The sequence below is a fragment of the Rhinoraja longicauda genome, chromosome 11 (assembly GCF_053455715.1).
Source record: "Rhinoraja longicauda isolate Sanriku21f chromosome 11, sRhiLon1.1, whole genome shotgun sequence".
Classification (NCBI taxonomy): Eukaryota; Metazoa; Chordata; class Chondrichthyes; order Rajiformes; family Arhynchobatidae; genus Rhinoraja; species Rhinoraja longicauda.
Window position 1 is genome coordinate 11,584,096 of NC_135963.1, and position 12,678 is coordinate 11,596,773.

Genomic DNA, 12,678 nt, shown 5'->3' on the forward strand with positions numbered 1-12,678 from the left:
TTGTCAAGTACAATATCATATCATATCATATATATACAGCCGGAAACAGGCCTTTTCGGCCCTCCAAGTCCGTGCCGCCCAGTGATCCCCGTACATTAACACTATCCTACACCCACTAGGGACAATTTTTACATTTACCCAGCCAATTAACCTACATACCTGTACGTCTTTGGAGTGTGGGAGGAAACCGAAGATCTCGGAGAAAACCCACGCAGGTCACGGGGAGAACGTACAAACTCCTTACAGTGCAGCATCCGTAGTCAGGATCGAACCTGAGTCTCCGGCGCTGCATTCGCTGTAAAGCAGCAACTCTACCGCTGCGCTACCGTGCCGCCCAGCATGTACAATGTTTAGACTTTGGAGATATAACGCAGAAACAGGCCCTTTGCTGACCAGCGACCACCTCTTACACTAGCACTATCTTACACACCAGGGACAATTTACAATTTTACCGAAGCCAATTAACCTACAAACCCGTAGTATAGGAAAATAACTGCAGATGCTGGTACAAATCGAAGGTATTTATTCACAAAATGCTGGAGTAACTCAGCAGGTCAGGCAGCATCTCGGGAGAGAAGGAATGGGTGACGTTTCGGGTCGAGACCCTTCTTCAGACTGAGGTGGTCGTAGAGTAGGAGGGCAGGAGAAATCACAGAGGGGGAGCAGCGAGAGAGCATGTTGCTAAACTCTCGTCGAAGAGAGGAGGAGAACTTCTTCAAAGTGGACATACCTTGAGGAGAAATCGCAGTGGAGCAACAAGTAGTATAAGAAAATAACTGCAGATGCTGGTACAAATCGAAAGCATTTATTCACAAAATGCTGGAGTAACTCAGTAGGCCAGGCAGCATCTCGGCGGAGAAGGAATGGGTGACGTTTCGGGTCGAGACCCTTCTTCAGACTGACGCCTTTGGAGTTTGGGAGGAAACCAGAGCACCCGGGGAAAACCCACGCGGTCACAGGGATAACGCCCAAACTCCATACAAACAGCACCCGAGGTTAGGATCGAACTGGGGTCTCTGGCGTTGTGAGGCAGAAACTCTACCGCTGCGCCACCGCTGCGCCACCGCCATGCCACCCTCCTGATTAACTTTATGTTTCGATCTTCAAAACCTTTACTGTGTTTTCAATGGTGTTGGGCTCTGGTCCTTATATAATTATTCCGCATACTAATTAAGTTACACTTTAGGCAATATAAAACCAGGATTATTGTTGAAAAGGAGCCCTGTAAATAAAGCCAGCAGAATATTTTTGGAAATCTTGGTGTATTTATCATGGTGAAAGTCAGTATTGTCCTTTTATGATTATGCCACATATTAGTTTAGTCATACCTTAGGCAATGTAAATGCAGGATAATTGTCAAAAACGAGTCCCATAAATGAGGCCAGCAAAGCATTTTCAAAAATAAGTTCAACAGTTCCTAAGTTGTAATAATAACTTTTATTTATATAGCACTTTTCAAGTAATTGAATGCAGCCCAAAGTACTTTCCACAAAAACATCACATGTCTGAACAAAAATACAATTTAAAACTGTAAGGGCATAGGCAGTTCGGAGCATACAAAGCACTGATTTATATCTATATACTAAAACTCTCATTTGTTTGTTTGTTTGTTCCTGAACTACAGTCAAAACGGTGCACGATAGCGTGACAATTTTAGGCCTACCTTACTCACCGTCGTCCCTTTGGTGCCAATGGAAGAAGTTTCATTGAAATCGGTGTTATATTTTTAGTTATTCACATTTTAAAGTCTAAATCTATCTCCTAGGGAGGGAGTAGGCAGGGAGGGAGGAGGGAGGATGGAGGGAGGGAGGGGGGGGGAGGATAAGGGGGGTTAAGGGGGATGGAGTAGGGGGGAGGGGGGGAGGGGGGGAAGGGGAGAGTGGGAGGGAGGGAGTGAGGGAGTGAAGGAATGAGGGAACGAGGGAACGAGGGAATGAATGCTGAACCAATGCAGGAGAGGTTTGGGCCCAATGGGTCCACTTGGTCTAGTAAAAATAGAAAATGTTGCCATTTGGCCCATCAAGTCTACTCTGCCATTCAATCATGGCTGATCTATCTTTCCCCTCTCAACACCATTCTCCTGCCTTCTCCCCATAACTCCTGACGCCGGGACACAAATCTTTGTGCATAATGGAAGTCAGAGTAATCAGCAACATTTGGGGATGTTGGCATCAGCAATGTTGGGGGAGTCCAGAACAAGGGGCCACAGTTTAAGAATAAGGGGTAGGCCATTTAGAACGGAGATGAGGAAAAACTTTTTCAGTCAGAGAATTGTAAATCTGTGGAATTCTCTGCCTCAGAAGGCAGTGGCGGCCAATTCTCTGAATGCATTCAAGAGAGAGCTAGATAGAGCTCTTAAGGATAGTGGAGTCAGGGGGTATGGGGAGAAGGCAGGAATGGGGTACTGATTGAGAATGATCAGCCATGATCACATTGAATGGCGGTGCTGGCTCGAAGGGCCGAATGGCCTACTCCTGCACCTATTGTCTATTGAGAAGCAGCTACTGTGAGATGAGTCTGTTTAGTTGTTGGAGCACCCATTGTATTTCTGCCTATAAGGAATTCGTACAATTTGCAGATTGTCTGATATTTCTGAAATCACAAAATATGAAGGTATATATTGTTTTGTTGAGGAGATTTTTACAAAATATGTCCCAAACATGAAACACTTTCTAGTTCTTTCAGTTCTAGATTTATCGTTTAGTTTCATGTGTGAGTCGTGTGCATGGGGCAGGCGTCTGGTATGTGTCTGGGGCTAAGGGTCAGGCATATGTTTAGTTTAACAGACACAAAATGCTGGAGTAACTCAGCGGGACAGGTAGCATTTCTGGATAGAAGGAGTCGGTGACGTTTTGGGTCGAGACCCTTCTTTACTCCAGCGTTTTGTGTTTTTCTTCAGTTTAAACCAGCATCTGCCGTTCCTTCCTACAGCATGTGTTTAGTTTAGTTTGGAGATACAGCACGAAAACAGGCCCTTCGGCCCACCGAGCCCAGCAATCCCCACTCACTAACGCTATCCTACACACACAAGGGACAATTTACATTGACACAAAGTCAATTAACCGGCAAACCTTTCCGTCAGTGGAGTGTGGGAGGAAACCGAAGATCCCAGAGCAAAACCAACGCGGTCCCAGGACGAAGGTGCAAACTCTGCACTGTGGGGCTTGGTGGGATACTGTAAACATGAGTCAGGTGTGTGGTCAGGGGCAGGGATCCAGGGTGCGGTCAAATGCTTTTGGCACATTGGTCTTCATCGGTCAGAGCATTGAATTGAGAAGGTGGGAGGTCATGTTGCAGTTATATAAGACATTGGGGAGTCTGCATTTAGAGTATTGTGTTCAGTTCTGTGCACCACATTATAGGAAAGATGTCAGGCTGGAAAGGGTGCTGAGAAGATTCACGTGGATGTTGACGGGACTCGAGGGCCTGAGCTTTACAGAGAGGTAGAACAGGCTGGGACTCTATTCCTTGGAGCGCAGGAGGATGAGGGATGTTTTTAAAAGCATGAAGGGAATAGATCAGGTAGACTCGCAGAGTCTCATGCCCAGAGTAGGGGAATCGAGAACGAGAGGGCATAAGTTTAAGATGAAGGGGGGAAAGATTTATTAGGAACCTGAGGGGTATGTTTTTCACACAGAGGGTGGTGGGTGTATGGAACGAGCTGCTGGAGGAGGTAGTTGAGGCAGGTAGTATCACAAAGTTTAAGGAACATTTGGACAGGTACGTGACTAGGAAAGGCTTAGAGGGATATGGGCCAAACACAGGCAGATGGGACTGGTATAGATGTTCGGTGTGGGCAAGTTGGGCCGAAGGGACTGTTTCCGCGCTGTAAGACTCTATGATCCAGTACATGGGGTTAGACATGTGGCAGGAGCAGGGGTGGCTGGAATGTAGCTTTGTCTCCAATCTCTTAATCAACGTGAGTATGTTTACGAAATCTTTCCAAGCTTGGAAGAAACCCAAATCTCCTTGGCGCCAAACAATGCAAATTATTATTTTCACTCATTAGAACGTTTTGTTCTTTTAGTTCCACTTGAGAAAGTCGTTCCGTTTTGTTTTGCAGTTAAGTGTTTGAGAAAACCTGCATTTTCAAGTTAGGAGTAAAATTGTGTGTGGTTGCCAAGAGCAACTAAATTAAAATATGCGATAAATGAACATGAGGGGGGGAACCTCATTGAAACTTACCGAATAGTGAAATGTCTGGATAGAGTGGATGTGGAGAGGATGTTTCCACTAGTGGGAGAGTCTAGGACTAGAGGTCATAGCTTCAGAATAAAAGGACGTACCTTTAGAAAAGTGATGAGGAGGAATTTCTTTAGTCAGAGGGTGATGAATCAGTGGAAATCATTGCCACAGAAAGCTGTGGAGGCCAAGTCAATGGATATTTTTAAGGCAGAGATTGACAAATGCTTGATTAGTACTGGTGTCAGCAGTTATGGGGCGAAGGCTGGAGAATGGGGTTGAGAGGGGATGATAGATCAGCCATGATTGAATGGCAGAGCAGATTTGATGGGCCGAATGGCCTAATTCTGCTCCTATAACTTTTGAACGTGTGAATTTATGAATGCAACTCTCAAAGTTCACCTAATTTAAACATATCACCCAATTAAAATGTGTTGATATTTAACATATTAAACCCCTGCTACCTCTGGAGGTACAACTCACAAACAAAAAGAGCAAATGAGGAGATGATATAGTTGTTTCAAAAGACCTGTGTAGCATTCTTCAAATGACATTCTGCGAGTAAGTGGCTGCTTAGATTTTTATCAATGAAGCAAAATACTAAAAGTAATATTTGGGAGAGGTGGGGCGGCATTTATTTTAATCAGTTTGTGCAGAAAGATTCAAGTGGACCAACACATGGCAAATGCATTGCAATGCAAGTAGAGGCACCTCATGTTTTAAGCAGGGGTCAGGGTCTTAAAAAGCATTGTGTAATTTTGAAAGGCGTAAGTTAAACATATACTGTACGTGACTACGCTGCCAGGTGTAAATTTGAGCAAAAGTACCAGCGCGTAACTCAGAGTTTGATATTAAATGAACAAGTGCATTATTTCAAAAATGTATAAATCAAGCATGCGTAAAGTGCTCGGTGCCTGTGTGTGTGACCTCTGTGTGGAAAGCAGAAAGATAGAGTGTTATTTGTAAGATTTAAACTTCGGTGAAGGAAAATGGTCGGAAGGAACTGCAGATGCTGGTTGGCACCGGAGATAGATGCAAAATGGCTGGAATAACTCAGCGGGTCAGGCAGCACCTCTGCAGAAAAAGAATGGGTGACGTTTCCGGGTCAAGATGTGCAGGAAAGAACTGCAGATGCTGGTTTAAATCGAGGGTAGACACAAAATGCTGGAGTGACTCAACGGGACAGGCAGCATCTTTGGAGAGAAGGAATGGGCGACGTTTCGGGTCGAGACCCTTCTTCAGTCTGAAGAAGGGTCTCGACCCAAAACTTCGCCCATTCCTTCTCTCCAGAGATGCTACCTGTCCCTCTGAGTTTCGGGTCGAGACCTTTCTTTAGACGGTAGCGGTATGGAAGATGGTAAATAGACAATAGGTGCAGGAGTAGGCCATTCAGCCCTTCGAGCCAGCACCGCCATTCAATGCGATCATGGCTGATCACTCTCAATCAGTACCCCGTTCCTGCCTTCTCCCCATACCCCCTCACTCCGCTATCCTTAAGAGCTCTATCCAGCTCTCTCTTGAAAGCATCCAACGAACTGGCCTCCACTGCCTTCTGAGGCAGAGAATTCCACACCTTCACCACTCTCTGACTGAAAAAGTTCTTCCTCATCTCCGTTCTAAATGGCCTACCCCTTATTCTTAACAAATGTTGACCTTTGTTAGACAATGTCTCACTGCAATTGTACACAGCCTCATCGAGCCCCTGTTTGGAGTATTGTCTTCAGCTTTGGCTTCCATGTCTATGAAAGGATCTACTCGCCATAGAGGGAGTGCATGAAGACTCACCAGACTGATCCTGGGAAGGTGGGACTTCTGGATGAAACTGGTTTGACCAGTCATGTATTCACTAGATTGAGAGTGAGTCTTATTGCAATATGCAACATGCCGTCAGAACTAATGAAGTGGATGCAGGAAGAATGCTCGGATGGCCAGCTTAGTTTGGTTCGGTTTATTTTCACGTGTACCAAGGTTACGGTGGAAAGTTTTTTTTTGCTGCATGCTATCCAGTCAGTGGAAAGGCCACACATGATTACAATCAAGCCGTTCACAGTATACAGGTACATGATAAAGGGAATAACGTTTAATGCAAGGTAAAGTCTGATTGAAGATTAGTCTTAGGGTCTAAAATAAGGTTGATGGTAGGTCAGGATCAATAGACAATAGGTGCAGGAGGAGGCCATTCGGCCCTTCGAACCAGCACCAACATTCAACGTGATCATGGCTGATCATTCTCAATCAGTACCCCGTTCCTGCCTTCTCCCCATACCCCCCTGACTCCGCTATCCTTAAGAGCTCTATCTAGCTTTCAGAGAATTGGCCTCCACTGCCTTCTGAGGCAGAGAATTCCACAGATTTACAACTCTCTGACTGAAAAGGTTTTCCCTCATCTCAGTTCTAAATGGCCTACCCCTTATTCTTAAACTGTGGCCCCTTGTTCTGGACTCCCCCAACATTGGGAACATGCTTCCTGCCTCTAACGTGTCCAACCCCTTAATAATCTTATACGTTTCGATAAGATCTCCTCTCATCCTTCTAAATTCCAGTGTATACAAGCCTAGTCGCTCCAGTCTTTCAACATATGACAGTCCCGCCATTCCGGGAATTAACCTAGTAAACCTACGCTGCACGCTCTCTACTTGGAGATAGTTTGGTTCAGTTGCCTGATAACCGAATCTGTCTCCAAACAAGGGTTCACAGCTGGGGTAATATACAGGAAAGAGATGAAGAAAAAGGTCTTTACTCAAAGGGCGATGAGTCTGTGGGCTCACAGAAGATGGTGGAAGCTGAGTCGCCGATTATATTTAAGCGTCAGGAGGATAAACTATTAAGACCAAAAAGTATGAGGGATCTGAAATTTGGTATCGTGATAGAGGATGGATCATAATCTTGATAATGGTAGACGAGGTAAGTTGGGCAGAATGAGATAAATGATACGATACGATAGAACCTTATTTATCCCAGGAGGGAAATTGTTCTGCCAACAGTCATAAAACACAAGATACATGAAACATGAAATTAAAGTGACGAGTGAAAAGGATTGGGGATGTGCAAAGATTGGGGGTGGGGGGGGGGGGGGGGGAGACGGGAGGGAGTCAGTCTTGGTCCACCACACGACAGAAGGGGGAGGAGTTGTACAGTTTGATAGCCACAGGGTAGGAGGATCTCCTGTGGCGTTCTGTGCTGCATCTTGGTGGAACCAGTCTGTTGCTGAAGGTGCTCCTCGGGTTGACCAGTGTGTCATGGAGGGGGTGAGCTGTATTGTCCGCAGTTTGAGGAGCATCCTCCCCTCCAAGGCCACCAACCGTGAATCCAACTCCACTCCCAGGACGGAACCAGCCTTCCTGATGAGTTTGTTGATCCTGTCGGCATCCGCGGCCTTCGCTCTGCTGCCCCGGCACACGGCAGCCAAGAATACACGCTTCGATGATCCATGTTGCTGCTTTCTGGACTGCTTAGTTTAAAGAGGCAAATTGTGTTTTTAATTTCAGGTGTCCGCTGCTGACGAGCCTCACAGGGAATGGCGGCCACAGATCTACAGGAGATGCACGGATGTCGCATGGCTTGTGATCTTCTTTATCTTCTGGGTTGGAATGGTGAGTGCGTTGCAGTAAGGACAAGAACTGAGAACAAATGGCTTAACTTCTCGTGTTTAAAACCGGACGCAAACATCTGTATACTAAAACTCTCGTTTGTTTGTTTGTTTGTTCCTGAACTACAGCCACAATGGTGCACAAGAGCGCGACAATTTTAGGCCCACCTTACTGACCTTCGTCCTCTCCTGAGGGGAGGAGGGTGAGGGGGGGGAGAGCGGTGGGAGGGAGGGAGGGGGATGGGGGGAGGGAGAGGGGGGAGGAGAGGGTGCTGCACCAATGCAGGAGAGGTTTGGGCCCAATGGGTCCACTTAGTCTAGTAGAAACATAGAAAATAGTTGCAGGAGGTGACCATTTGGCCCTTCAAGGCAGCACTGCCATCTATTGTGATCATGACTGATCATCCACAATCAGTAACCCGTGCCAGCCTTCTCCCCATACCCCTTGATTCTGCTAGCCCCAAGAGCTCTATCTAACTCTCTTTCAAATTCATCCAGTGAACTGGTCTCCACTGCCTTCTGTGGCAGAGAATTCCACAAATTCACAACTCTCTGGGTGAGGAAGTTTTTTTCTCATTTTGGTTTTAAATGGCCTCCCCTTTATTCTTAGACTGTGTCACCTGGTTCTGGACTCCCCCAACATTGGGAAAATTTTTCCTGCAAAGTGCTGGAGTAAATTGGCGGGCCTGGCAGCATCTCTGGAAAACATGGATAGGGAACTTTTCGGGTAGGGACCCTTCTTCAGACTGATTGTATGGGGGGCGGGATGAAAGCTGGATGAGCGGAGAGGCAGGGCAAAGTGTGGCAGGTATTAGGTGAATACAGGTGAGGGGGGGGTGTTAATAGGCAGATGGTTGGACAATGGACAGAGATTAAAAAAAGCAGAAGGTTTGAGATGAACCTTGCCATACAAGAGTTTCAACGTGATCTTTGAATGCACGACTGGTAAACAAATGGTTTGGGGGTGGAGGGATTTGGCTTGGAGGAGCTTTGTGTACCTGTTCAAGATGGGCATCAAGGGCATTGATTTGCCCAGTAAAGATCAGTAATTACCAGAGTGTGTCGGAAGGAACTGCAGATAGACAATAGACAATATCCATGGTGTCCGGTCGGTAGTCATTCAAACAAGTGGGAGAGGCATTCTTTGACACTGGTACGATGATGGATCTTTTGAAGCATGCAGGGACCACGGACTTGGCCAAGGAGAGGTTGAATATCGTGGTGAGCACTGGAGCAAGCTGAGTAGCACAAGAGTTTAGTAAACGCCCAGATATACCATCTGGGCCTCCAGCTTTCCTCGTGTTCACACGCGTCAGAGCCCTCCTCACGTCGTGCTCGGACACCGAGAATGCGTGCACATCCCCAGCGGTGGATCCCCCTCCAGCCTCGCTAGCCAGCACGCTGGCGGTGTTGTTTTTAGACGGCGAGCTAGGTGTAATGTTGCCCGTCTCAAATCGTGCGTAGAAGGAGTTCAAGTCATCAGCTAGGGAGGTGCCGGCACTTCCGGTTGAAGGGGGGCAGCTGGCCTTCATTAAAACTCAATCGTTTTACATTCAGCATTGTTAACAATCATTTTCCCAGAAATTAGGTTAGAGAATTATAAGTGTTGGATTGGGAGAACTGCACATAAAAAATTGTGAAATGGGAATTTTGCAAACAACCATTTTAAGCCATGTTACACCTGATGGAAGTGTTCATTTCATTAACCGTAAGTAAATAACTGATTAAATAATTTGGTAATGGGGGATTTTCCTTTTCAATGCCATTCAGAGATACCAAGTTTGTTATCTGTGTGTTCTCTGGGCAAGAATGCCTTCACTGAGATCGCTACATATAATCTGTAACATTTTCTTTCACTAACATTTTTCTTCAATGTCCAGTGGTTCTGGGAATGTGCTGGGGACAGACAACAATGGCGCTAAAGGTCTTACAAAGCTGAACAAATCTTCCCTTGAATTGCCTCCTGTTGGGGGCTAATGTTTACTAATATTTTTAGAATACTGTGATCATTGCTAAAGGCAGCACGAGATTTTTCTTAACAACAAAACTGTTACTTGGAACCAGTGATGTTCCTAACATGTGGAGGAAGGAATTGCAGATGCTGGTTTAAACCGAAGATAGACACAAAATGCTGGAGTAACTCAGCGGGTCAGGCAGCGTCTCTGGAGAGAAGGAATGGGTGACGTTTCGGGTCGAGACCCTTCTTCAGACTGCTGTCAGGGGAGAGGGAGATACATAGATAAGGAAGTATACGGTGTGAAAGCGTGACAAAGGGAATGGAGATCAACGCAAATGTAGAAAAGATCATTGTTAGCTGGGGAAAGGTAACAACAAAGCAAACAGAGATAAAATGTAGTCGGGGACAGTAAGACTGGTCGGAGACGAGCAGACGAGCAGACGAGCAGACGAGCAGACGAGCAGACGAGCAGACGAGTCAACAATAACAGCTATGAACACACAGAAAACTGATGACAATTTATAGAAACATAGAAACTAGGTGCAGGAGTAGGCCATTCGGCCCTTCGAGCCTGCACCGCCATTCAATATGATCATGGCTGATCATCCAACTCAGTATCCCGTACCTGCCTTCTCTCCATACCCCCTGATCCCTTTAGCCACAAGGGCCACATCTAACTCCCTCTTAAATATAGCCAATGAACTGGCCTCAACTACCTTCTGTGGCAGAGAATTCCACAGATTCACCACTCTGTGTGAAAAAAATAATTCTCATCTCGGTCCTAAAAGACTTCCCCTTATCCTTATACTGTGACCCCTTGTTCTGGACTTCCCCAACATCGGGAACAATCTTCCTGCATCTAGCCTGTCCAACCCCTTAAGAATTTTGTAAGTTTCTATAAGATCCCCCCACAATCTTCTAAATTCCAGCAAGTACAAGCCGTCTATCCAGTCTTTCTTCATATGAAAGTCCTGCCATCCCAGGAATCAATCTGGTGAACCTTCTCTGTACTCCCTCTATGGCAAGAACGTCTTTCCTCAGATTAGGAGACCAAAACTGTACGCAATACTCCAGGTGTGGTCTCACCAATGCCCTGTACAACTGCAGCAGAACTCCCTGCTCCTATACTCAAATCCCCTCGCTATGAATGCCAACATACCATTCGCTTTCTGCACTGCCTGCTGCACCTGCATGCCTACTTTCAATGACTGGTGTACCATGACACCCAGGTCTCGTTGCATCTCCCCTTTTCCTAATCGGCCATAGTGATCTCTTGCTCTCTTGCTATCCACTTTGCTGCTGGAACACTGTAAATTTCCCCGGTGTGGGACGAATAAAAGAATATATTATTATTATTAGAACTGGGAAGGGGGAAAGCAAGGGTTACTTGAAGTTAGAGAAGTCAATGTTCATATCGCTGGGGTGTAAGCTGCCCAAATGAAATATCAGGTGCTGTTCCTCCAATTTGCGCTGGGCCTCACTCTTGACAATGGAGGAGGCCCAGGACAGAAAGGTCAGTGTGGGAGTGGGAGGGGGAGTTAAAGTGTTGAGTAACCGAGAGATCAGGTTGTCTTAGGCCGACCGAGCGGAGGTGTTCAGCGAAACTATCGTCGAGCCTGCGCTTGGTCTCGCCGATATACAGGACTCCACACCAGGAACAGCGTTCCAATGAGGTCCCCCCCTCATTCTATTAAACTCCAGCGAGTACAGGCCCAGTGCTGTCAAACGCTCATCATATGCTAACCTACTCATTCCTGGGATCATTCTTGTAAACCTCCTCTGGACCCTCTCCAGAGCTAGTACATCCTTCCTCATTGATGGTGCCCAAAATTGCTCACAATGTTCCAAATGCGGCCTGACCAGCGCCTTATAGAGCCTCCGCATTATATCCCTGTTATTGTATACAAGCCCTCGCGAAATAAATGCTAGCATTGAGTTAGCTTTCTTTTCTACCGATTCGATTTGCAGAATTACATTTTGGGAATCCTGCACCAGCACTCCCAAGACCGTTTACACCTCCGATTTCTGGATTCTCTCCCCATTTAGAAAATAGTCTACGCCTTTATTCTTACTACCAAAAAATGCATGACTCCACACCTTGCTACACTATATTCCATCTGCCACTTCTCTGCCCACTCTCCCAACCCGTCCAAGTCCTTCTGCAGAGCCCCTGCTTTCTCTACACTACCTGCCCCTCCACCTATTTTCGTATCATCCGCAAACTTAGGCACAAAGCCTTCAATCCCCTCATCCAAATCATTAACATACACTGTGAAGAGTATCGACCCTTGTGGAACTCCGCGAGCCACTGGCAGCCAACTCTGACTCTGTCTCTCTGACTATGAAATCACTAGCAGACCCTCTACTCCCCCACAACCTCAATACTACCTGTTGTTCTCCTCACTGATAGTTCATCACTTCAACTCCAAGCAATAGACAATAGACAATAGGTGCAGGAGGAGGCCATTCGGCCCACCGAGCCAGCACCGCCATTCACCGTGATCATGGCTGATCATCCACAATCAGTATCCTGTTCCTGCCTTCTCCCCATATCCTTTGACTCCACTATCATTACGAGCTCTATCTAACTCTCTCTTGAAAGTATCCAGGGAATTGGCCTTCACTGCCTTCTTAGGTAGAGAGTTCCACAGCTTCACAACTCTCTGAGCGAAAAAGTTTTTCCTCATCTCCGTTCTAAATGGCCTACCCCTTATTCTTAAACTGTGGCCCCAGGTTCTGGACTCCCCCAACATCGGGAACATGTTTCCTGCCTCTAGCGAGTCCAATCCCTTAATAATCTTATATGTTTCAGTAAGATCCCCTCTCGTCCTTCTAAATTCCATGTGTGCAAGCAAAGTGGCTCCAGTCTTTCAGAAGCAGCCCAAGTCCAGAATGGCCCTTTAGCACAACACCTGACAATGTTTCCCATTGAGGACTGCTGATGCATTTA

General features: G+C 46.3%; 1 protein-coding gene across 1 annotated transcript in view; it reads left to right on the forward strand.

The window, feature by feature from the left end:
• LOC144598296 (choline transporter-like protein 3) overlaps positions 1-12,678 on the forward strand; it is a 95,240-nt gene that overhangs the window by 4,019 nt on the left and 78,543 nt on the right. The window contains exon 2 of the mRNA XM_078408270.1: positions 7,671-7,775. Within this exon, the coding sequence (XP_078264396.1) occupies positions 7,671-7,775 (105 nt within the window). The remainder of the gene's footprint in view (positions 1-7,670; positions 7,776-12,678) is intronic.